Source organism: Micrasema longulum, unplaced genomic scaffold (assembly GCF_059751315.1).
Source record: "Micrasema longulum isolate JH-2025_06_02 unplaced genomic scaffold, ASM5975131v1 h1tg002187l, whole genome shotgun sequence".
NCBI classification, from domain to species: Eukaryota; Metazoa; Arthropoda; class Insecta; order Trichoptera; family Brachycentridae; genus Micrasema; species Micrasema longulum.
The window spans coordinates 209,095-236,566 of record NW_028279352.1 but is presented as its reverse complement, the minus strand read 5'-3'; the positions used below and the strand labels follow the sequence as shown (position 1 = coordinate 236,566).

Genomic DNA, 27,472 nt, shown 5'->3' with positions numbered 1-27,472 from the left:
AATAAATTATATATTACAAGCCTTTAATTCACAATCTTAACTCGATGCAATATATACAGACTTCTCTGAAACCTTTGATAAGGTAAACCATATTATACTTGGTGCCAAATTAGAAGCACTAGGAATTTGTGAGACCACAAACTTCACCTTCAAGGGAATTTCGAAATACTTCTTAAGTGGTGTGAATCCAACCATTTGTTTTTAAATGTAAACAAATGTTTTCACATGTCTTTTTGTCATTCACTAAACCTTATTCCATCATCACACTCGATTAACGACATATTAATAACTACTGTCTCACAAATCAGAGATCTCGGGGTAACTTTGGGAGAAAAGCTAACCTTTACGCACCATAGAATGACAATTGCTAATAAGGCTTTGCAGATGCTGGGCTTCATTATCTGGAATACAAAAAATTTTAGTAGCACTGTTTCAATTAAATTTTGTATTGTGCTTTAGTCCGATCACAACTGGAATATGCATCGTCAGTCTGAAGACCTTTGTACAACTGCAACTCTTTTAAACTGGAAAGAATTCAGCGGAAGTTTTTACGCTACATATAGTTCAAAAAGGGTAAACCGGTAGATGATTTTTGCTACCAAACTTTGATGTCTGAGTTGAGGTTACCATTGCAAAAGGGGACAATTGCTGACCTCACTCTAATGCACAAAGTGATAAGTACCATAATAGATAGCCCAAAATTACTGTCCCTGATAAACTTTCGTGTACCCACAAGGACTACCAGACTCCAACACATGTTCCAGTGTGAGTGCAATAGTTAAATTTATTTCAACAGAGAGGGAAAACATTTTTGAGAAGGGAATTTAAATTTAAATATGAATAACTCCCTAGGGAGGAAATCCAGCCAGTCTGCAAGCATTTAGACATACTCAAACATTGCTGAGTACAATAGGACTAACTTCACCCACCATTCCCCCCTGGCACCCATCCATGGAACAACTAATAATTATGCTGAGCTGTTAGACTTGCTCCACACCACTCCTGCTGCAGTTTAATTAGCCATCCTTTCCATTGAATGGCCATCCCCTCAATTCTCCTATTTTTGATTTCCATTCATCTTTACTTCATTTCCTTTTTCTTTTTTAAAAATAATCATAATATCAATAATCATAAAAAATAATTTAAAATAAACATATTAGTAAAATAATTATAATTCTATTTTATGTCAATTGCTATAATACTTTATTTACTTTTTAAGTAAATATTGTAAGAGCCCTCTGGGCATTTATAAATAAATATAAACTTATTCCACATTTATACCTGCGTCCGACGTGGTTTAACACTGGAATAAGCCTGCGATCTGTCATCTGTCACATTTTTCATTAGTAAAATGGATTGCATTTATCTCGAATTTAAACAATTTAAAAAACATGCTGTCTTTTTAGAGATTTTAAAGTGAAATATCGTTTATAAGTGTAAAGATGTTCATTAAATTTTCATTACACTCAGATAAATTTTATTAAGCATTTGTTTTGAATATGATCGTCATTATATTTTGCAGTACTATATACATAAAAAAATAATTATATTACATCTTTAAATTCATTAAATGAAAATATATGCGTCTAAACATTTATAAGTGGCATATTTCATTTCGGTATGTAATTTTTTTTATGACTTGTGTCAATTTGTGCATGGTTTAATATCTATGAATTGTACTTCTTTAATTATTTACATTGAATATTCTCTTTCAAAGTTGTTATAGTATTTGTAACTGCGCATACTCGTACATGCAGCTTGTTTATAAATGTATGTAGAAATGTGGCATGATCAAAAATAAACCATGGAATAAGCTTAGTATAGTTATACTAGGTCAAAAATATTTTTAGTAAACTTTTTCTTATGCTGGGTATAAACAGTTACACCTAGTATAGTTATTCCTTGGGTATAAGCTTGGTTTAAGGAAATCTAATAAGTAAGGCCCCACTCAATTTTTGCTTTTCATTTATCTTAAAAAATATTTTTACATTAACCGTAGTCTTAGCTCCAAACATTTATAACTAATTTGGTAATGCATCCAAAATAAAATACGTTTATTGGATTTTAAATCTAATTTTTTTTTTCAATATACAAGAGGGTTTATTGTGATGTCCCTAATAAAATATACTCAGTATTCCCTTATTGATTTTTTATTACATTACTTTACTTATCTTGGCTTGTATAGAAATCCTCAAGCATTAAACAGCAATTATTTTTAGTATACAATGAAACTTTGTAAATATTTAAGTTAAAATAAATAAGTAAATAAGTTAGTTTGGAAATGTCCTAACAAGACGAAACGCGTCACAATATACCCTCTTGAGTATTTAAGAAAATAGAGTAGAATTATAATCCAATGAACGTGTTTTATTTTGGATACATTGCCAAATTTAATATGGAATTCTACCAATTGTCTGCATACACAATAAATATTTAAAACGAATTTGTTTCCAAACATTTATAACAGAAGTAGCAAATGTTTGGAAGCCATTTTGCCAAAAACTGTTAAAATGTCGCTGAAGTTCCTCTGGCTCTCAGCGCCTCATATTTGGGTAATATTCAATTTTTCATTCAAGGGTGTTTAAATGATATGTGGAATTAAAGCGTTTTGGATTTTGTTCAGGTTCCGATTTAGTGGTCGAGTACTGGGTCTGGCGCTCGTCCACCAGTATCTCCTGGACGCCTTCTTCACTCGGCCCTTCTACAAGGCCCTTCTTCGCCTACCCGTGTGCCTGTCGGACCTGGAGTCCCTGGATGAGGAGTTCCACCGCTCGCTGCACTGGATTCGGGACAACGACCTCGGGACCACTGCCTCCTCGGGACTGGAGCTCACATTCTCCGTCACCGAGGAACTATTCGGTCAGGTGGTGGAGAGGGAACTCAAGCCGGGCGGCAGAAATATTCTCGTCACCGAGAAGAACAAAAAGGTACAACTCTCAACTTCTTATCTTTCTAACCATTTATTTAGTTAAACTTTTGTGGCTACGATGTCACATAAGCCTACATATAACGCACACTTTATATATCTCTCGTATTTTTTAAAATTATTTATTTATTTGTTTAGTTTTTTCATTTACAAAGTAACTTAAATTTTCTTACTAGTACAGTCAACCTATGACACGGCATTCTTGTAATGTAATGGTATTCTGAAATTGCCAACAATCCTCGCGTTTTTTGTACAAGACAACATCGACTCGATAAGTTTATTTATTGCTCCATATAAAGACGTTTTGGCAGAATTACAAAACGTTAGACCAGCTATTTTTATACAAATTTAAAAATAGTAAAATTGATTCTCCTCACCTACTTGAAAGACTTCCATTCCATGTGCCATCTAGACCGACTAGACAAAATTTTCTATTTTACACAGAAAACGCGTCAACAAACTATTTGAAACAATCTACAATACCTAGAATATTTTATTTATTTTATTTTATTTTACTTACATAAATGGCAAATCTGCATTTTACAAACATTTATAATACTACATACATATATGGCTTAATATATATATATATTTTTTTTAAAACATGAATTTCCTTATACCCAAGATTTATATTTAAAAAAATTATACAAGATTTATATTTATAAAATTAACCTAAAAATTATACAGCATATTCAGTACAAAGTTTAAACAATTCAAGGATAAATGTAAAAAACAAAATTAAATAATAAAACATTCTACAGTAATACAAGTACTGTTTCATACGGCTGAGCAAAGTGAACAATAAACTCGACTCAAATATTCGACCAATATAACAATAGATTTACCGAGGCTGATATTTTTTGTCACAATGTATGTAAATTTAGGTAAAAAATCATAGAAATTTTGAGAGAAGCAGATATTTAACTTTATTATTATATACGTATTTCTTCATTACTCTTCTTTTACATTTGTTATATTTAACATAATTTAAATTATTGTATTAAGTGAAAACAATTTTTTTGGTGTGTGCATGAGTGTCCTACACTAATATACAAGGAAATTGACAATATTTGTTGGTTTACCCAGTAAAATAAAATAAAACTACTTTTGTAAACCAAATTGAAATTTTTGAATGTGAATAGTGTTTTCGTCCCATTATAAAAAAAGGGTTAGGCTAATAATATATGACAGTGATAATGAATGAAAAGCTTTATTAAAACAAGATGTGCAACGAGCATAAAATATACAATTTTATTTATTAAATGTATCGTAAATGTAAAAGTATTTCTTGTCATCAAATCAAATGCAATTTTCCACTTCTACTTTCCTTCGTTCATCTTTCACCACTCCTCATCAATTTCCTTCTTTTCCTTCCCACTATCTCCTTCTTTTGTCCATATTTCTTTTATTTTGGTATATAGTATATTTATTTAGTTTAAACCGTCATCGCTTTATTTTAGTATAATTAAGTGATTACATGCTATGGAATGGCAGGCCCTAATATTTTTATATATGCATTTTTCACAGTTTTTATTTATAATTATGTAACCTGTACATCTGTTGTATTCTAAATAAATTAAATAAAATAATAATGCGCATCTTGAACATATACCTTTTAATATTTCACCGTTTTTGCTTGTATATGTAATTTTTAATACTATTTAAATGTTACTTGTGTTTTTTTCTTTTTATATACTTTTTTTGGCTTGTATACATAATTTCAATTTTTTCAACGTTTTTGATAAAAAAAATTAACCTGTATTGGGTGTGCGCATATTTTGTTAATTAAAAAAAATGATTTTATTTTGTACTAGTTCAGTATGTATATATACATCCATGTAATTTTTAAACTTTTTCAATTTTCTTTCCCAGATTGCATTAATGTAAACATTATTTTGAATTTATTTCCATGCCTAGTATTCTGTTTATTCTGTTATTTTCAAGTATTTTTCATACCCTTTTTAATTTGTAGTATATCATAATTTTAATTTTTCTGCTTTTGTTAAATAATATTATAGTTTAAAATTTAAAAACGTCTCTAAAAAAATTATTATCTGTATGTCCCTAAATGAGTTTTTTTTTAAAAAACTCCTTGGGAATATTGTATATAATTATGTATAATATGTTTTCAATATAATAAAAAAAAAAATATAAAAAAAAATAATAATAATAAAACAATGCATCACATTAGTAAACTTTTTATTGTGTTCGTGATTTATCTCTGATTTCCAATAAATGCTTGACTGTGCCCAATAAGTATTTATTTAAATAATATAAATAATTAATAATAAATTATTTCAATAAATACATAAATGTATAACGGAGGAATACTGAAAATCTTAACCCAGTATTTATATATTTATAGAGATATTCGAGTTATTAGCTACGATGTGTACTAGCTTCACATCACTGGCAAGAGAGGGTTAAAGATTTTCTTGAGTTTTTTTATTATTTTCATTTGTGATGGTTATTTTGTGAATAATTTATCATAAGATCTGAAGTGAATGTTGTTACTTGATTTTTATTTTTATTATCTTTACATTTTTACTATTTCAGGAGTATTTGGAGCGCGTTGTAAGATGGCGCCTGGAGCGAGGTGTTGCGGAACAAACAGAATGGTTGGTGAGAGGATTCTATGAAGTAGTGGATCCTCGTCTTGTGGCCGTGTTCGATGCCCGAGAATTAGAGCTGGTCATTGCGGGAACAGCGGAGATCGACATTGCGGACTGGCGCAATAACACTGAGTATCGGAGTGGCTACCATGACCAGCATCCCGTCATTCACTGGTTCTGGCAGACCATTGGAAGGTAAAATATCTCCTGTTATAAATTTTATATGATTAAACTCAGCAGGGCATCTCACTTTGGCAATCAGATAAGGCAGATAAATAGTTCATTTATATGGCAACTTAATTTTTTTTTAGAAACCCTCTCAGAACTTTTGTTTTATACATTATTCGCTTTCTACACCTAATGATTCATAGGATTCTGTATTGGTACATCAACCGCAGGGAATCTTAATAATTTTTCTTACATGAAGTGATCAGTCTTACGCTTTAGGTCCTGGGACTATGAAATATTATTGTGTAAAAACATCTCAGGCGAATGTGTGGTAAAACGATGTATGATAGGTGCACAAATGTCGAGATCCGTGAAGTGTGTAAGGCTGAGACATGTATTATTGACAGAATCAAGAAAGGGGTGCTGCATTGGTTTGGACATGTAGAGCGAATGGACAGCGAAAGAACGGCTAAAAGGTCTACGATGCAAATGTTAATGGATGCAGAAAACGAGGAAGACCGAGAAAGACATGGCACGATCAAATCTATCAAATACTTGAAAATGGACATGTCAAAAGTAGGAATAATCGGCGTGCGTGCATGAGAAGATGTATGAATGTAGAGGAAGCGAGGTCTGTATGCCAAGATAGAGTGTTAATGCGTTCTATCCTCTCTGCCTACCTCTACGGAGAAACGGCGTGACGGTTTGTTGTAAAAACATCTTTCTAAATAAATATTTCATGTCAACCATGTCGGGAATCCACCCTGAAACCTATTGCATGGTATGCAAACGCACTGATCATTGGACTATGAGGCTTTTGTTTACCAAGGAATTTTAGAATTATAAATATATTTTATGACCACATAACTATGTTGGGAATATGTACCTACATTTAACATTAAGTTAAAATATGTACTGGGAATTCCAGCATGTGTTACTCAAATTTAATTGTAAATTGATTTGGTTATCTTAGTAAGGTCTTAAATCAATTTTGTACATAATTTTTCGTACATTAAAAAACAAATATTCCTGATGCAACTGTGATTCTATTATATTATATTTATAAAGGCACAGTGTAAAGTCTATAAGACCAAAATAATCAGGTCATAAAATTATTTCAACATTTTTTTCTTTTCAGATTCAGCAACGAGCAACGGTTGAGACTAGTCCAGTTTGTGACGGGAACTTCGAGCATTCCGTATGAAGGGTTCGCCGCACTCCGGGGGTCTGTGGGGCCGCGCAAGTTCTGTATCGAGAAGTGGGGGAAACCAAACAGTCTGCCGAGGGCCCATACGTGCTTCAACCGCCTGGACCTTCCTCCGTACCCAACCCTAGAGATATTGCACGAAAAGTTACTCCTCGCAGTAGAGGAAACCAATACCTTTGGTATAGAATAACACATTAGCCATGATGCTTGCGCTGTATTCTAAAATGACTGTTCGATACTAAAGTGAATAAGCCGCATATGTTTTGCGCATTGATCATATTGCACCTCTAGTCAATATTTTTTAAGTATATTTCTATAGTAGGTAATCATCTTATCAAAGTTGTAACGCAAAGACATATTGTTTTATAAATACTTGTAATATTGCGATGCATCTTGAAAGATTTTTTGTGGAAATGAGAGTGTTTGATACATATATTATTGTTTTCCTTTTGTAATAAATGTTATTTCTTATTATTTGCCGCTTAATTTATTAAAAATGTCTTTACCTCACTCAACTCTTTTATTATTCATATTTCCCCAGGGATAGGTTTGACCACTTCATTAACGGGCGCCTCCTGTGGACAAGTGGATCGCCAATCTAGAGTAGTCAAGTTATAAGATTGGAATAAAGTGCAAAAATTAACACAAAACTCTTTGGCTTAAAATATTTGCTAAAGATATATAATGCATTCCATTTTAAATAAATTCATAGGCCTACAAATATGACATAGATACATATTAAATGCATGTTTAACAAAATTCAAATTATTTAAAAAAAAAAACAAGGATTTAAGAGAAAGGGAGTTCTTTCCGACAAAGGGATACCTAAAGCTGGAGTGCTTACAATGATAGGCACCAAATAATGAGAAATTGGCTTTTCAAACATTTGTCAACTTCAAATAATATAATGTGGTTTATATTTTGGTCAATCTGTTGATATAATTTTGTTTTTTAAAGATAATGTTATATATTATCCAAATATCTAATCATCAAAACAACATGTTTTCTTTATTATTTGATTCCTATCGTAAAAATATTTGTTTTTGTGGTTTGAGACATCCTTTATAAAATCTTAGTAAAAAAAAAAGTGCCTAATTGCTTTTCATGCCGACTTTTGAAGGGTCTCCAACAGCCATAAGAAGATATTGTTGTTTTAAGAAGATACATAGTGACATTGATATAGGGTGAAAATACTATGTATACGAATCACATGAAACTGCAGCAGTAATGCCAAAGAGGTGTTTATCTACAGCTTGTAGTGTATTTAAGTGAGCTGCAAGGTGTGGCGCTACTATTTTGGGTGAATACTTTGTGTACCAATGTGTAAATGCAGCAGCCAAACCAATGTGAAATGAAGAAAACATAATAATTATTACTTAATTCTAAATTGACCCACAGATTTGCTTTTTTGTTTATATAATTTTGTTCTGTCAATAAGAAAGTTCAGTGCTACAGGAAATCGTATATATATTTTTTTTTCTTATGCGCAGTAAAAATTAGAGCATTAAATTACAGCGAAGTTTCTTGAAAATGTATGAAAAAAATAATAAATATGATTTTAATAAAACCTTCACTAGTTCTTCAATTCAACAATCAGCAGAACTCACCAGTGTTGTCACATGCGGAGTAATTTCAAAACTTTAAAAAATCATAACGCTGATAGTACGATACATAAAAATATTAGAATATTTTTTTGCTCAGTTTGATAGTCTATTAACTAAAAAAAAAACTACTAAACTTCATTGGCCCAAAATTATATATTTTTATTATTTTTAAATATTTTAAAATAATGCAATTTCATCACAAGTATTTTGGAAAATTTAAGGTAAAGAAAAGACAGACATTTTTCTGATATTAGAAAATGAAAGGTTTAAAATGTAGTGACCACCATAGTATACGCTAATACCCTGGCCTCACGTATGAAGGGTTCCAGGTTAGATTCCCGGCAGGATAACAATAATTTGATATTATTTTTCTTGAGCCTAGGTGTTACTGTAATTTAACCTGTTGTGCAAAAATAAATCAAAACAATATGCATACATATGCTGTAATAGTTGGAATATAGCCATCTAAAAATCAGACAAAACTAACACAATTTTATGTAAAAAAGGTATTTTGTATTTTATTTTGAATTATTGAAACACCCAGATAGCATTACAGATCCAACAAAATACCTTTCGATTATTTTCTCAAAAGCATTCTTATGATTTCCTTATCCAAATATTTCAATGTTGAGATTTTTAGCATTTTCAGCTTTGCTAGGTAGGGGTTATCAAGTTGTGGTAAAGCAGGATTCAAAATTCAATTCTCTAACCATAATTACTTTGATAATGGGACCACAATTCACTAGTTTGTATTTTATATACCCATAGTTGCTTTTTTTTTCATTGTGAAAATTTAAGCTATCTTGGGTCTAAAAGATTATCACACATGTGTGTATATAAAATGGTTAAAATACATATATTTTTTGATTGACATAACCCTCTGCAAAACATTGGCAAGAAAAAAATCAAATCAGACATTTGCCCACTTAGACCCATGACACAGATATATTCAAGTTATACCTTAATATTTCAGTCTTCAAGCCATTTCCTTAACCCTTACGCTGCTACGCAGTTTTTCAAGAATCTAATCAGAAATCCTCTCATTTATATATTTCAAAAATATTTTATCGAATACGTTGTTTTCCAAACACACTACTGTTTTATCAATTAATAGCAATTCCAAGAAAAATCTTCCATTTCATAAATATCTAATTCAAGCCTAATGGAGTGAGCAAGATGGACAACTCATGCCGCAAATAGACAATTTTCGTACAGCGGTTGTAAACCCTTTCTTAATTGAAAATAAAAACAAACAAACTGATCTCGTACTGCAATCTCAAGGCGCATTGTTATTATTGAAACGAAATAATTATTATAGTTTTTTTGTTAATTGCGGGGCAAAGTGCTCTGTTATAAATTATCAAACCTACCACTTCCATCAATGCATTTAAACAAAAATTGAGTAAAATATATCTTGAAATTTGTTGCAACAGAGAGGAAAAACATTTTTGCCAAGGGAATATGGAAGTCTAGGCATTTACAGGACTTATGATCTGTCATTGGCTGGTTTAAATTACCACTTTACACACTGCGAGATATTCACTATTCTGGGTATGTCTACACATACATATTCATGATTATTTTTACATTACCTCAACTCTTCCATCTGTTGACTTTTGCAAACTAAAAGAGCTGAAACCTTTATTGATGTCGGTAAGTTTCATCTGGATAAATTATTTCACCTCCTAGGTAATGCCTAAAATTACTTTAAATTTTTTATGCAAGTTATTTTAATCAACAATATTTTGAGTATGTCTAAATGTTTGTAGGGAGTTATTTAGATTGAAACCTAAAGGTAACCGGTAAATGTACGTGAAAGTAGTACGTAGTAGTACGGTAAAAGAAGTGATATTATTTCTTGGTAGTTGTTATAATATAATTTAAATTTAAAAAAAATATGTTTTTGTACAACTGTCTCACAAATTGATATTTCTTCTAAGAAAAATATTCCGTTTCGATAGTAGCTAGTTCACGCATAATGGACTGAGCGAGATAGACAACAGTTGCCGAAATTACAAACAGCTGAGGTAAATTACATATTTTTTACATTTATATATATTTTTAATCTTACTTTGTTACTCTAATTAACAATTTAACTCTGCAAAGCGTCCTTTTTATTATGAATAAATTTACAAAATATATAATTCAAAATGATAACGGATAGTGAAAGTGATAAAGAAATAATAGTACCTCGCCGAGAAACTCGGAGGCTTAGCAGCTCAACCTATTCCGAAAGTGAATATGACAATAACGATATTTTTTTAAGTGGTTGTGATAATAATTTATAATATGACTCTTACGAAGAGCACGAAATCGAAGAATCTTTTTCTGAAGTATTTTTGGATGAATATCGAGCTGATATACCTCATTTACGTTTTGTTTGTAGAATAGAGTTTGTATGGTAATAATTACGTTTTGTTAGTAGAGTAATAATTACTACCTAATGAACAGCTAAAACATTTTGATTTCCCATTACTGTAGGTACCCATTATAATAAATTAACAAATGATTTTTTTATATTTTCAAACGTCCTAATTGACAATCATTAGGTTCCATGGTGAATTATTTTTATGTTTTATGGCTCTTTACTTATTTGTTTATATTCTCAATTATGGGGTTTTCCGGTGATATAGGGACCTCACTAGATAAGAGTTATTATATTAAAGGTAAAGTATTCAATTAGTTATTCATTACGGAAGTACATCAATATTTTCGTAATCACTGACTCGGGTTTAATAGCGGGGAAAACACCAAATATAATTATTTTCCTCAAATATCATATAAGTGATTAAAAATCTAACTATTAACATTGATTTATTTTTTATTTCACTGTTTTTGGAATGTAAAAAAGTTCAGTTTCAGGTCCCGACTAGCTAGAAGTTTCCCGTGTTTAGTCGTTTCTCTTTTCTTAAAAGCACTGCGAATTTAAACAACATAAGTAAATTTATAATGAGGATGTTTAGAGGTTTTAAAAAAAAAATGTTTTACAAAGCTTTTTTTTCAATTTTTATGTATCGTATTATCAGCGCTACGATATTTTAAAGTTTTGTATTTCTGACATTAATCCGCGTGTGACGTCGCAAGTTCTCTTCCGCTTTTTCTCGGTTAGTTCTGTTGATTGGTCCATTGACGATTAGCAAACCGGAAATATTACACAACCCTCTTATCATTGATTGATTCATATGAACAAGTGACGTCGTTCAAAGTTGTTCGTTTTCATTAAAATATTTTTAATGATTTTTTATTCATTTTCAAGAAACTTTGCCGTACAATTTAATGCTTAAATTTTTACAGCGCGTAAGAAAACATTTTTTGTATAAAATTTTCCGTAGGGCTGAAATAGGTACGAAACTAAATAATAACCCGTCGAATAAGTCGTTTTTATGTTTTGAAAATGTTTTATACCACTGACGGTTAAGTGCAACAAGCAGTTCCCGAATTCATTTACCCTTTTGGGGATTATGACGTCAGCATCAGTCTAGTTAGAACTTTATGATAGGGATTAACAACAACGATATATCGTTGTTTAGCAGTATAAGGGTTAAAGTCGTTTTTATCTTAGGCTGGAAAAACAAAAATCAAGATGTGGAAGAGTGGGACTTAAGCTGCCGATTTTCGATCAGAGTCCACAACACTACATTAGGACCATAACAGTTATTTTTAAAGTGTTGACATTCTGGTGAAGGTAGTATAAGAATTAATTATTGTTGCCAATAACAGCCAACAAAATGCCCTCTTTATTTCTCTGCACTTATTTTGAGCATTGTTTTGGATTATTAGACAATAATGGAGATATATTTTTGAAGGGGGGATCGGTAAATTTACTATTGTTATTTTTATAGTACTTGTATCTGATGGTCTAAATAAAGAGTATTATTTTATGTTAATAATGATTGTAAGTAATGCATTGATGATTGAAATAACCATAATTCACAAATATTATTTTTATCAATTTTAAAAGATAAAACTAGCTGAAAGGTGCCTCGACTTCACTAAGGAACAATAAATTCTAATGCCCTTTAATTAAAAATTGAGATAAAATTTATAGGGCAGGAGTGAAAGTAAAAGCTAAAAATTTTAGCCCAAAATAGACATGGGTAATCGTTCTCTCTACCCTACCCATATGAGAAAAGTGGTGTTATAGTAGTATCAGGATCACATCCAGCAGAAATGTCACCCGAGGACACTTATTTCCTTTTCTAAATATTCTGTCACACTATTTTGATAGTGATAGATATTTGATATTCAGAATAATCAATCTGCGACCATGTTTACATTGTAGTATTTCATTTAATAAATTATTGTGAAGTTTTATAAACAGTTGGTTTTCACACAAATCCACTTCACCAATGCATATAAAACTTTACTTATTTTTAAGAATCCAATTTCAGAAATTTGGATAGAGATTTTCATATCAAAATATGGCACTGGAGATTTAAAAAAAACAATCTGAGAACTAATCAGAGATTGAAAGGCATTTATGTATTTTTTTCAAATCTTAAAATGAAAAGATTTTAAATTTATTGTTTTTTCAAGATTGATAAAATCATTTGATTTTATGATTGAGCAGTATTTTAGAAAATCCCACACAAAATTCCACGTCAGTCCTGCAACCTTACCTAAAAAAATCTAGGAATTACTTACCTTTTAGTGCCACAATAAAAAAAGCATTCTTCACCATTTTCCTTTATCATAACTTCTAGATCAGCACCTGATGGTGCATAAGGCACTGCATTGGTACACCAAATGCAGCGGAGCGTGTCAATTTTTAATACATTCATGAAGACAGGATAATCAGCCTAACCCACAGGCAAGAGTCCTGGCCTTATGAAATATTGCAGCTCAAAAACACCTTATAAAAATGTTTACTCAAACCGAGAATCAAACCAGAGACCCCATATATGGTAGCAGTGTTTCTTTATGTTGATAGCTAACATAATTTATATTCTAAATTCTAGAACATGGAAAACATTTTTTAAATAGGATATTCTTTTTCACCCATATTCCATCTAGCCATATCGTCAATGGCAATCCATCACCGCTTATGTAAAATCACCGCCCTTAGGCGGGGTGACTTATCACCCAGTTATGCCATTTGGCAGTTAATAATTTTAACATTGCAAATAAATTTTTTAAAAAACAACCGTAATTTGAATGTAAAAAAACCCAAATTATTCCAGAATTTGACTGAATACAAATTAAAAACAGCATTCTAATCTCTTGTCTAAAATGGTTGAATTTGAGTTACACAGTGATGGGTTGCTGTCGACGATATACCCATATCCATTTGACTGTAGTAATTTTCTCTTTCTTGCAACCCAAAAATGGCCAAAATATATAAGCTAAGTTGATGATCGTCTGTATAAATTGTAGGCAAAACAATTGCATGTCATTTATATAAATTTGATAATCATTCAGATACGCAAGTTTATACTAGAATAGCTAATTACTTCTTATTTTCGGGCGGTAAAACAGGCCAAAAATAAATGCAGTGTACATCCATTTAGCACTGCCACAAGATTTTTTTTTTTTTTTTTTTTTTTCTTCAGGTTTTCCATGAAAGTTTAGTAAAGTTCCTTAATACTTTTAAAATACCAAAAACAGATTTTGCCCATGATAATGCAAACATCACAAAGAAACTCAAATGATATTTTAAGACATTTAATAATAAGTTGATGGATTCGGCATCGACTATCTTTTTTTTAAAGACGATTTGTTGATAAGCAGTCTCTGCATAAATTCTCAAAACATTAGTTTTGTCAAAATCCATAAATATAAATTAATATAAAAACAATTGTTCTGTATTCTACAAAACTTTATTTCTATGTATATTCAAAGAGCTAAGTCATTTTCCAGACAACTTTGAGACAATAAACAACGGTCTATGTACAAAGCAAAACAATTGTTTTCTAAATCAATAAATCCGAATTATTATATTATAATAACAAAGATTGTTTCGTATAATATAGTATTAAAATGTCACAAACCAGTGATTTTACTCACGGTATGATTAGTAGTTAACGTTATGTGATTACAGACAATCCTGGCGGCTAGATGGTTAGATACATAATTCTAGTATTGTTTTACTCTATTATCGAGTAACAGGACATGGAATTTAGTAAAAATCTTAACCTAAAAAATTGTACCAGTAAACTTATTCATACAATATGTGACTATTTGTATACTAAACTATTGTAACACCCAATAATGGGAAAGTAGCCTCATTACGACTTCTTGTAAGTTGTCATAACTTAAGATAGGGTTTAAAAAAAATCTGTTGAATAACTGAAACTTTTGAATGAGATAGAATTAAAAAAAAAACTACATCATTACACAAGGGAGAGGAAGTTCAGTACACTAATAACTACAGTATTGATATTAGAGGTTAATAACAATCAGTCCACACAAGCAGTAGCAAATGTTAAGGTCACCAAATAATACTCGTTACAAATTCCAAAGCAAAAGCATCGGTGTGAAGAGATGTACACCAATCACAAAACAAAAGTGACTACATTGAAACAATAATAAACCTCGCAGTATTATTAAGGCATCAGCGAGTCGAGTGAGTAAAGTAATATCTATCTAATAAGGCCAACAGTGCCAGATGAGAGGAGATAAAGAACACAATATAATCGTAGATTGATCAGGATTATGGTACGTTAACACTTCCCAACATACGTGGGTCAATATAATGTAAAGAAATAAAAATAACACTCAATATTTGTAACGCCATATCAATGTATTCCAGTAGTTTATTTAAAAACTATTATTTACACACTTCAATCTTCATAAGATTTACATATTATATAAAATAACAATCTTATGACAGTGATGTTGCAAAGTTAAAATATAATGATTATATTATTATTGAAAAGGTTGTTTCATTCGAGTTCTACATTTCATCATAGTTTTAGTCTTATTAAAAAAAAAAACCAAACGGTTATAAACTCGAGAAAACAAGAATACACATAACATGTGGGTATTAATGAAATAAAACGGTCAACATGAAAATGTTACGCTAAGGTGGAGTTATTCTACAGCGATATCTTGTCCATGCTTGTTACCCATTAGTATAAACCGACGCTCATTACCGGACCGGGAATCCACATTTCAAGTACAAAAAAGGATAAGTATATATTATTTACAGTATTTTACGTCAACAGAGGAAACTTCTCAAATAAAAGCCACCAAATCACAAAACTGATTCTTTGTACTTTTAGTAAAAGCCCGGAAAGTTGAGCTAAACATTACAACAAACAATACGGATGATCTCGTTTCTAAACTTTTATAAAAAATGTCAACAATTTTCAAAAGCACAATCGACGGTATATCGAGAGAAATGAAGGGTGATCGGGAAACTAGATCTGATCCCGGAACATATCCTCGGGGGACAGCGAGGCCGAGGCTAGCGTAAGACAACAGTCCGTTAAAAATAAACATTTCCGTAAATAATCATACATTTACTTCAAAAATAACATTACACACAATGACTGTATTCTAGCTCATAGCTGATATATAATGTTATCGGGAACGTCTCCCTCTGCGCTAACCCAGGGAAGGGAAGTCCTTGTTGTCGTCCACCTTGGGGGCGTACTGGCGCCCTCGAGGGCGCTCCTCCCCCGGCGGAGGGGGCGCGCCGTCCTCGCGCCTCCCGCCCGGGCCGCCGCCGCCGCCGCCACCCCCGCGCCCGCCGCCACCGCCACGCCCGCGCCCGCCGCGGCCCCCGCGCCCGCCCGGCCCGCCGCCGCGCCGCGGCTCGTAGAACGTGAACTCGATGCCCACCACGCGCTTCTGGCGCCCCACGCGCTGCGGGTACTCGGCCGAGTCGTACTCGTCGTCACTGTCCTCGCCGTCCGCCTTCTCCTTCTTCAGCACCACCATGTTCTTCCACTGCGTCAGGTCCTCCCCTTCCCCGGCCTTGCGCAGGTTGTACTGGGGCTTCTGGCGGCCGTTCGCCTTCAGCGCCTTCCACTCGTCCAGCGTGAGCTCCTTGGCTTCCTCCTCCATGGGCGCGGGTGGAGCGGCCGGAGCCGCGGGCACCTCCGCGCCCTCCTCGGCGGGCGCCTCGGTCACGGGGGCGGGCTCGCCTTTCTCCCCGTCCGTCTGCTCGCCCTCGGACTGCGGCTTGTTCCAGTCCTCCAGGTCGTCCTTGTGCGAGCCCCAGTTGTGGGAGCCCCCTCCGTCCCGCTTGTCCACCGGCTTCACGCCAGTCCTGTCGGAGCCCGAGCGGCGGTCAAACTCCCGCTTCCCGCGCCCGTCGAACTGCCCTCGGCCGCCCCCACGGGGCCCGTCCCGCGGGCCCCTCTCCCGGGGCGGCCCGCGCCGCTCGCCATCCTCTCCCCCGTAGCTGCGACGTTCCATGCCTCCGCCCCCGTCTCCGTAGGTGCGCCTCTCCCCTTCTCCGTAAGTGCGCCGTTCCCCGTCTCCATAATTCCGACGTTCACCGCCGTCTCCGTAATTGCGTCGTTCGCCGGTGTTTTCACCGAAGTTGCGTCGTTCGAAAGTACCAGGTTTGCGATCTCCGAATTCCCTCCTAGGAGGCCTTGGATTTCCCTCGCTGTTCTCCGCAGGACCATTAGGGCGGTCTTCGCGCCGGCGGGGAGGTGGTCTCTCGGTATTGCGATCAACCGGTCTGGCATTGGGCACTTTATTTTCCCTCTTAGGTTCGGCGACCTTGCTTTCTTGCGGTTTCACATTTTGGGTCTCTTTGATACCCTTTCGTGCCGGAGCCGGAGCGGCTGCCTTTACTTTGGCTTCCGGCTTGCCTTTGTTCTCTTTTTCGGCCTCTTTGGTCTTCTTCTTTCGCTCCTTTTCGAGCTCCTTTGCCTTTAGCACATCTAGAGGATCCGATTCATCATCGAGAAAAAGAGCGTATCTATTCACCACGCCGACTCCGTACGAATTCTCCATGATGATCTTTTTGTGATATTATTTCTCCAACGGACGGATGTTGGAAGATTTCTTCACCTAGTTCACTTCACCACACTGACATTTCTTAACTTATTGATTAAAAAGAAAATGGCGGAAGAACATGCGCTACGCCGCTTTCAAGCACGCCATATGATAAGAAATCATAGACAAAACACAAAATGTTGCCATAACGTTAAAATAATTAACAAAAATAAAGATCTCCACACATAATGATATTTATTGTTGGCTTGATTACCATAATTTTATCACTTATATAGGCCATTCTTGTAATTGAATACCTCAAAAGCGCTTTCAAATATACGTTCACGGTTCACATTAAATGAATTGCCAGACTAATTCAATAACAGTGATTTTTTCCACATAAAAACTAAGTGATGGTCTTGATTTTATGGCCCGGAGCTCCATCACGCTGAAATTTGGTTTCCCCCTCATCACCAAACCATTTAGAGAGCTAAGCCAAGAGGCGCTCTTCCAATATATTATATTTGTACTGGTTCTATTTCATTGTAATTTCTGTAATTTTAAGTCAATCTCAACCTTTATGTTTATCACAGACCACACCATGATGAAGGATGTTTTTTTTAAATTTTATTTTATTTTATTTATTTCGAATGCAAACAGTTAAAATAAAATTAAAATAAAATAAAGTAAGCCTATTTGTTTTAAATTTATTACTGAAATTCTTGTAGAGAGAGATAGCACATTCTAATGAGATTGTATTTTATACAGGTTCCCTTTTTCTCTACCTTTTTCTATATTTTTCCATTTTTTTCCTATGGAATAATATAGTCCTGATGATATTCTTTTTCAAGCCTTTTTTTTTACAAACGGTGACCTATTTGTCATGATTTGAAAGATTTATTGATAATGCCGCAAAGCAAAGTTTATAAAATAAAATATCCTTTATACAGCGCATTCTTATGGCACTAATAGAAACTAAAAATGACCATTATTTCCAATCTTCAGGTTAAAAAAGTTGTATTTTCGGGCCATGCCCAACCATTTTTTTTAATGTTGTAGCCTGAGTAACTCGTGGGCTGGTTTTTGTGACACAAATGCTACATCAGCGAGTCCTCGCTCCAAGATACATTGGGAAACTTGAATTCCCGCACCGTTTAGTTGTTAAGTCGGCAAACGTTTTGGTGTTTTTCGGTGGTCTTTGCATATATTATCACGAATTTCTGTCTGATTCGGTCTATGAAGACGACTCCAATTTTTGCCGAAAAATCATTTTTAGTGACGAGGCTCATTTTTGGATGAATGGCTGTGTTAACAAGCAAAATAGTCATATATGGGATGACACCAACCCACACAAGGTTCACCAGGTGAAAATGCATCCTCAAAAAGTTACCAATTGATGTGGATTTTGGGCCGGTGGCGTCATTGGTCCGTATTTTTTCGAAAATGACGTTGGAGAGGCGGTCACCGTCAACGGCGAGCGCTACAGAACAATGGTAACCAATTTCGAATGTGATCCAAATTGAACCATATGAACCTAGACGACATGTGGTTCTAGCAAGATGGTGCTACGTGCCACACAGCGGACGCCACGATCGACATTCTGCATGAACGATTTGAGGGTAAGGTTATCTCTCGCAGGGGTGATCTGAATTGGCAATCAAAGTCATGTGATTTGACCTCGCTAGACTTTTTCTTGTGGGGTTTCGTGAAGTCACAGGTCTATGCAAATAAACCACAATCAACCGACGCCCTAAAGGTGAACATAACACAAGCCATCGCTCAAATTCAACCGGATCTACGCGGAAGAGGCATTGAAAATTGGACCATTCGGATCCGTGTCACCGTAAGAAGCCGAGGCAGGGATTTAAACGATGTCATGTTTCACACTTAAAAGCACATATGGGCCTTTCAAATAAAAAAGAATTTCGTTAATACCTCACTCACAACTTATTTTATTTTATTTCATTTCAACATTTACCCGCCCTTATTAAAAAACCCTTTAGTTGAAATAAATTATTCATTCGTTTTAACCGTTAACTAAGAACAATCCTGGACGACCATGTGCAGGGTAAGGATTATATTATTATCATAAAAAACGGTAATTTTTCATTAATAAGATGAAATTACAATCAAGGGTAAACAAGACATTATTAAATATAATTACTTTAATTGTGAACTGTGTATGTTCACTTTTCAATTACTATTTTTTAATGTCAGTACTTAACTAGGAAAAACAAATATTACTTTCTTGAATTTTATTGCTGTTGCACACAGTAAACAAATTGTAAGGTCATAAAAAATATTTGTATCTTTTGTTTGCATTATTTGATATTGCATTTGATTCATAAAAAGGATTAAATTTTTTATTTAAAACACATGGCTCGGAATTTATGACAACACTAATAATGTTATGAATTATCTATTTTTATCTGTGATTTTGACAAAGCGACGTTCAAAATATCTAAATAATAATATCTTTATTGGGTGGATATTGCCTTATTGGGTTACATTTTACATTACAGGTCTTACAGCAATATTTTCAAAATCCATGTACCTACAATAATTCAAAATAAGTGTTATTGAAATCGCTATGGAGACGTAAGTTTACAAAATGTGTATTCTTATTTTTCATTTGACAGTGACCCATCTAATAAAGGTCGTGTTAATTTTTTATTTATTATTTTACTTGAAAATATTATATTTTTAGAATTAATGCAAATGCCGCCTCGTTATGCAATTACGAAGTTATCCAGATTTTACAGATGCTCAAAGACAATACTCAGAAGAAGTACAAAAAAGAAGGTTCACTTGCAACTGTTACATATGAAGTAAGTTTAATCATGGTTTAACCCTTTACCGCATGGAATTTTTTAATCGTTCGAAATAAATATACATATGTCATGTCGAGCATCAAATGTAACCTAGGAAAAATAGAAAAAAAAAACATTTGTTTTCGGAAAAAAAATATACTGAAAAAACTATTTGTTCCAAATTTGGAACGACATGCAGGAAGGATTATAATTATCTAATGGCCAAATTTGGAACAGTACGCAGTGGTGTCTCAAATAACTATTCTTCTTCTAATTTTTACTAACACAATAAAAAGAAACAAATTTATCATTACGCTATATTTGTTTATTATTTAGCATGAAATTTTGTAAATAACATTTAGGTGTGAAAGTTTAAAAAAAAATTGCGATCCTTGTTGAGGCATAAATAGCATTTGCACTTTTGTCACATTATTTGGGATTTTTGTGAGCATCCCAACATTTTAAATCTTTGCCGATCTGACTGCTACACTGGCCAGTGATTAAAACCATCTTCAGCTACTTCGATTGGATCATATTCAATGCTTATCAGACCACACCAAGTTGACTTTTTTTATTTCTTTTTCTTATTTTCGAGAAAGGTATCTTCGATGTAAAAGGCTAGTTGTTGACAACACCTTCATGCGCCTTCTTATTCGTATTCGCTAACATTGTTGTAAGAATTGGTACTACTTTAGTCTCTTTCAGTTTCTGGGATACATATTTTTGTGGAGTTGTGGTGCGGGATTTCATAATCGGATACGTTTTCATCCTCGTCACTATTTTATGTGAGATATAATTATATGTAATACTGCATGGTGTTCCAAATTTGACCAAGTATAAATAACCACCAAACTGCATAATGTTCCAGATTTGGTCAACTGAAAATGACAAGACTGCATAATGTTCCAAATATGGCACAAAGTTTTTTGATGAAATAAATATTGTTTCTTACTTTTTTGTTATTAAAATTTTAAGAATCCATTTTAAACTAAGAAAACACTTTTTATTTTCATTCTGAAAAATAAACTGATAAAATCACACAAAGAAAAACTAAAAGCGCTGCCGATAGCAAAATTACGGATCTGAGCTATCAGACTTGGAAATCTTAGAAAATAAAAATGCTGTTCATAATAAAAAAAAAATAACCAAAGAAACAATGTTTCCTTTAGTCCACTTCCGGTCTAATTTTAAAGATCGTATCATATTCACACATCCCATCTTTACAAGAACATCATGGAACAATACCAGAATGGTCCACAATAGCGCTACTGTATGATTTAAGGTAAAACAGAGTCTACAGTAAAGAATTATCTCAAAACATAACACATAGGTAGCGGTAGTAGTTATCTTTTATGAGAAAAGTCGAATGTTTCATATTTGGAAAATATATAAACATATGGAGCTAAAAGTCGAGTCTTTTTGTCATATTGTTCTTGTAAAGATGATGATGATTCAATCTACATTGGAAAAACTAAAAGAAACTTTAATATAAGGGTAAAAGAACACTTAAGGTGCCTAAATAAGAACAATTTTTCTGAATTTGCAAACCATCTGATAAAATAATCATGATTTTAATAAAGGTTATTCAAATATTTTATAATATAATTTGTTTTTTACATTTATTCTTGATCCATCTATTCGTTGTATATTTTTTTTTATAAATCTTAGGTAAAGGGAAATTTATGTTTTTAAAAAATATATATATATTAAGCCAAATATGTTAGTATTATAAATTTGTAAAAGGCTGATTTGCCGTTTATGTCAATAAAATAAATAAATAAAGGCACTGGATTTTTAAAAAATCATATCAATTTTTCAAAATTTCAAATTAGACAACTTGGAAATCTTAGAAAATAAAAATGCTGTTCATAATAAAAAAAAATAACCAAAGAAACAATGTTTCCTTTAGTCCACTTCCGGTCTAATTTTAAAGATCGTATCATATTCACACATCCCATCTTTACAAGAACATCATGGAACAATAAGATTCATTAGTTAATTATACCTCGATAAAGAAAAAATAATAATCAAAAAAGAAGTTTGTTTTATATTTATTTTATTATAATGAATAACCACAAAGTTAGTGCTTCAAATATATATATATATTTTTTAATATTCACATTTGTTTCATTTTTAATAATTCTAGATATTTCTTCATACATTTTTAGTCCCTTGTACAGCATACAATTTTGAGTAATCTTTTTTTTTCTAACTTTATATTTATAACTCCTCTTGTTGCATAATATGATTAACAAAGTACACCAAGCCTCCTCTGCTCCAAACCCTTAGTTTTAAATATAAAAATCATGTAATAAATTAAGATTGATAAACAGTACAATGTTGTTGTCAGTCAGTTGTAATGTTGTAGACTGGAAACATTTTTGTAAAGTAAAAGAGCAAAAACCTTTAAAAGAGTAAAAAGTAATGTGGGTGAGATTTATTCAAATGTTTAGACAATGATTCCTTATTGAAAAAATTGTAATCAACCGAAAATTGGATACAAAAATGTTTTCTTACACATGGTAATATTTAGAGCATTCATTTGAACGAAAAAATATTTTAATAATTAATAAAAATCGGGCTGTAGTTCCGTGGCTAGTGTTGCGGACTCACGGGGCGGAGGTCCGAGGTTCAAACCCCACTCTACCCCAACTTGATTTCCATTTTCTTATAGTGAGTTATTTACAACTCGTTGAAAATGGCCACCAAAATTGAAATATTTGGGTAAATTATGAAAACCCTAATATTTCTTTTATATTAAAAAAAAAAGATAAAAAAAACTAACTACTTTGAACATATTAATGAAACCAATGATTCTTATCATAGTGTCATCACTCTCTTGAGTTGTGAAAAATTTCCGGTTTACGATAAGACAATGGACCCATCGGCAGAACTGACGAAGAAGAAGGGAAAGAGAACTTGAGTCGTCACATGCGTAGTAATTTTAGAAATACAATATTTTAAAAATTATAGCGCTGGTAATCTGTGAGGTCTCGGGTTCGATTCCCGACATGAAATATTTAGTTAAAAAAGCTTTATTATGTTTTATTAAAAATAATTTATTTACACTAAAATATTTCATAGTCCCCTTGACTGGCACCTGAAGCGTAAGACAAAACAAAAAAAAAAACTTCATGTAACAAAAATTATCAAGATACGCTGCGATTGGTGTACCAATGCAGTGCCCTATGCACCATTAGGTGCAGAAAGGGATTAATGATGATAATACCATACATATTTATTTATTTTTTTAATATTTGATAGTCTATTAACAAATAAAAAAAAGTATAATTCTAAAATTAATGGTATTGTTTATTCACAGACATTACGCTATTTACAAGACACAGAATGTAAAAATCAAACTGAAGAAAAGATTGGTAAACTCCTGACTGCTCTAAAACCTTTCAAGCTTACTAAAACTGAAAAACTTATGATTCTGAATACTCCACCAAGATCCCCTCTTGAAATTCAGCTGGTAAGTTATAAATTGTATTAACGTGTATGAAACTCGCGATTTTTTGATTTCTGATCATTCCATTGAAGTTATTCCATGTATCACGAGATAAAATTAAAGCTACGCGTCTTTATAAGCAAACAGGAAGCAATAATGCCCAATTTGTAATGATGTTCAGATCACAAACCAAGAAAAACTATATTGACGGTCCCTACATATACCATCAAAACCGCGATTTGCGGGGTTTAAAGGAAAGCAAAAACAAAGCTTGATATATTTTAAGAAGCTATCAGATACTGTAGAATTCCCAAACATATGTCTATTATATCTATATGAAACATAATAGACACGTGTTTGGCAATTTTACAATATCTGATGGCTTTTTAAAAAATTATCAAGCTCTGTTTTTGCTCTCTTGTAAACCTCGCAACCATAGAATAAAGAATAATCCAGAAGGAGCGTAGAATCATATTTGAATGCATTGGACTGTGTACAATAATTCCCCAGATTTGCCTCACTTTCGCCTCGCGCATTCGCGATGCTACCGCGTAATGTTGCACGATGGGAAAAAATATAATTATAACACAAATGTAAAGTAAAAAATAAGCAATCTGTTAATTTCTCTAAAGTTTTATTATGCATGTGGAAATATTGATTGACACAACAGAGTAGATAAGTAAAGGGTCATTCAATAAGAGTAATTGAAATAATGAACTTTAAACTTAAATATAAAACAAATTTTGTTTTACATAAAACTGATATTTTTATATTATTTAAAATAATATTTGATGTTTTAAAGATAATGTCGGTCAAATGTCCACGATAGAGTTGTTAAATCCAAGATCCAATTTTTATTAGTTCTCTCATTAGATGATCAAAGTAGGGTAAAAAAAATTACTACCCTGGCAACACTAACGAAATGTTCATTTTGTTTTTCGACAATCTGACAGATGGAAAAATAATTAAATTTTTAAGTAATGCATTTGTTACATTCATTTGCTAATTACACATGAAATGTGATTGCATCCTGTTTCTTTAAGATCCTAGCAGTATTTCTACACTTTAAAAGGACACAACACGGCATAGTTGAATTCGAATCAGGATTTGCGTATTGAGCGACGTCTACAAAGACACTAATGGGTCAAAACATAACCAACTCATTTATGAGTAGTTTAGTCGCCTTCTGTTTGATGTCCGTATGCGGTTTCTGGACTATTCTTAATCCTATGCTCGCAACACACAGTTTCGATGGTATACTTAGGGAGTGTAGATATATCTTGAAATAGTAAAAGTTTCTTTGGAGGTTCTATCTTGTTGACGTTCACCTTTTGAGAGGAATTACGAAAAATCCATGTATCTGTTACACATATTTTTCATGGCTAATTAGCATTTATTATTTATATGTATGTACATTTTTGTTTTGATCAAATCCAGCATCCTGAATAGAGGTGGTAAAAAAAAATGTAACTGCTGCTTTAAAACCGTTACCCTTCCGAAACACCTAAAACAGTTTTACAAAAATAAATAGAATTGTTTGAAAAAAACTAAATCACCAAGCTCAGTAGTAATTTAAAAAAACATTGCGCGTCGCGTAAAAAATTCAACACCCTGCCTCACTCTAACCTCAAATCTTTATCCATAATACCTACCTACTCGTATTGTAATCTCCCGTGGAAGAAGTATATACACATATACGCATGAAATCTCCCTGGCCCGTCGCCACTACACCCCACAATTGAAAGGTCTCTATTTGCATTCAATAAAAGTTTTAAGCTAAAAAATATTAATTTTATTCCATAAAACGAGGTTCTTATATAAAAAAAAAATATTTAAATAATTTGAAAAACGTTTTCGAAAATTAGTAATTTTTTATTTCTTAACTAATAAAAATTGAGCAACGGAAAAAACTTAAATTTTTTTATTATTTTTATTTTTATTCATAACATAATATTTCATGCGATAGGGGAAATGGGAAGCCAAAAAAAAAATTTACGTACTTAAATTGAGGAATTTGGGGGTGGGGGGGGGGGGGTGTTTATAAATGTATCTTTTTGATATATATTTTCGTTTTTTAGTTCACATTTTTGACCAACTCTTCTTTTGAGCAGTCTGTTTTTTGGTTGGATGGAAGATATTGCTTTTAGCTATAAGTCCGTCAAAATACTTATTCTTTGTACTTGAAGTTTTAAATAAATAAATGAAATAATCACAATATGCTGTATTTGATGTACCAATGCAGTGGCTTATGCATGGCCGGCTTCTCCTGAAGAGTTTTAAGTGGTTTCCTCTCCACATGAGCAATTGCTGAGTTCCTGATTGGCCCACATTAGTATATCTATCCTGATCCCAACAGCTAAGATAAATTTAAAGAAATTTAATTACAGAAAAATCCACTTTTGAAATATAAACCTTGTATATTATAAGCAAGGTAAATAATAAAGCAACTCCCATAAAAAAAAAATATATAAAAAAGTGACCTATGCATCATTTGATCTGCATCGAAAAATTGTGATGATGATTATTTAACTGGTTTACCTCTTCTTGCATTACTCTTCTAGATTATAAACACAATATTCTCATGTATATCTTTGCTATCTGTTGCTTTTCATTTATGTTACCCTTTTTTATTACAGATAGTTCAAGAAAGTGAAGAACGCCTTTCTGAAAAGGAGGTAGAAGAAATAATCTCTATAGTTTCATCTATCTTACCACCGTCTGAAGAAACATGATTATGTTAATTCATGCTGTAAATTGGGAAAATATAATATACGACATATTACTAGTATGGATTTATGGAATTTATTTGATGAGTTATACTTTTTAAAAAGTTATTTTATATAGATAAATTTCAATGATCATGTCACTAATTAATAAAGTACTTTCTTTTTTTTTAACCTTTCTCTTACTGTCCTAAAAACACCCGCGCGTTACGGTGCTGTGTTGTCACTACACATTAAAAAAATAAGAGATTTAAAAAGGGAAAAATGAAATATTTATAGGGAATGGCTTTCATTAACCATAATTTCATTCAAAGATAATAATATTTCAAATCTAACTGCTGAAAACATGAAAAAACCATTGGGTATCGCTAACGACTAGGCGAAACGTGCACCTGCGCCAACTTCCCCAGAGCTACTAAGTAGCCAGTACTGGACTACGTGACTGGAAATGTAGTGGACGTGTAACGCCAGGTGTTATTGGTATACTGTGAGTATACTTTTAATGATATTTGTAATTTATCCCCGATTTCCGATAAAATGCTTTTTTTGTGCCTAATAAGTATTTATTATTTAATAACAAATTATTTCAGTCAATACGTTAATGTGTAATGGAGGAATACTGAAAATCTAAACCCAATATTTATTATATTCATAAAGATATTATAGTTATTAGACGCAATGTGTACTAGCTACTCGTCACCGGGGAGGGAGGGTTAATGTTACTACAACAGTATTGTCATTTTTTATGTAGTCTAATACACAACACCATTCAAATGAAGTAAGAAACAAAGAGTAATGATAAAAAATAATTGTTTTAGTATCTATTTAAAAAACAAGATTGTTCAAAAGTTGGAAAAAAAAACAATTACATGCATATTTAAATGTGTTTACGAAAAATGAATCTATTCTATAATTTGGTATTTTCAGGGGAGGCCGATATAAAATAATATTTCTACAAAATACCAGCCGGAAATTAATGTTATTTTTCTTGTGAATTTATTATTGGTTCGATAATGAAAGTCAAACATTACTGAATAAATTATTTGGAATTCAATGAACATTTTTACTAGGTATACCCG

The 27,472-nt window shown here is 32.7% G+C and overlaps 3 protein-coding genes across 3 annotated transcripts in view; 2 read left to right on the top strand and 1 right to left on the bottom strand.

Moving 5' to 3' along the window:
* Hecw (Hecw ubiquitin protein ligase) overlaps positions 1-7,423 on the top strand; it is a 59,800-nt gene extending 52,377 nt beyond the window's left edge. Inside the window, exons 4-6 of the mRNA XM_088239577.1 lie at positions 2,624-2,927; positions 5,483-5,733; positions 6,845-7,423. Of these exons, the coding sequence (XP_088095703.1) occupies positions 2,624-2,927; positions 5,483-5,733; positions 6,845-7,103 (814 nt within the window). The 3' untranslated portion in view covers positions 7,104-7,423. The remainder of the gene's footprint in view (positions 1-2,623; positions 2,928-5,482; positions 5,734-6,844) is intronic.
* Positions 7,424-15,237: 7,814 nt separating this feature from the next.
* Positions 15,238-17,587, bottom strand: LOC148272784 (uncharacterized). Its single transcript, XM_088239576.1, has one exon. The coding sequence runs from the start codon at positions 17,425-17,427 to the stop codon at positions 16,063-16,065; it is 1,365 nt and encodes a 454-aa protein (XP_088095702.1). The 5' UTR covers positions 17,428-17,587; the 3' UTR covers positions 15,238-16,062.
* A 2,109-nt stretch (positions 17,588-19,696) lies between these two features.
* Polr3I (RNA polymerase III subunit I) lies at positions 19,697-26,567 on the top strand. Its single transcript, XM_088239575.1, has 4 exons — positions 19,697-20,007; positions 20,117-20,237; positions 23,542-23,694; positions 26,307-26,567. Exons 1-4 carry the CDS (start codon positions 20,000-20,002, stop codon positions 26,400-26,402), a joined length of 378 nt encoding a protein of 125 aa, XP_088095701.1. The 5' UTR covers positions 19,697-19,999; the 3' UTR covers positions 26,403-26,567.
* Positions 26,568-27,472: the final 905 nt, after the last annotated feature.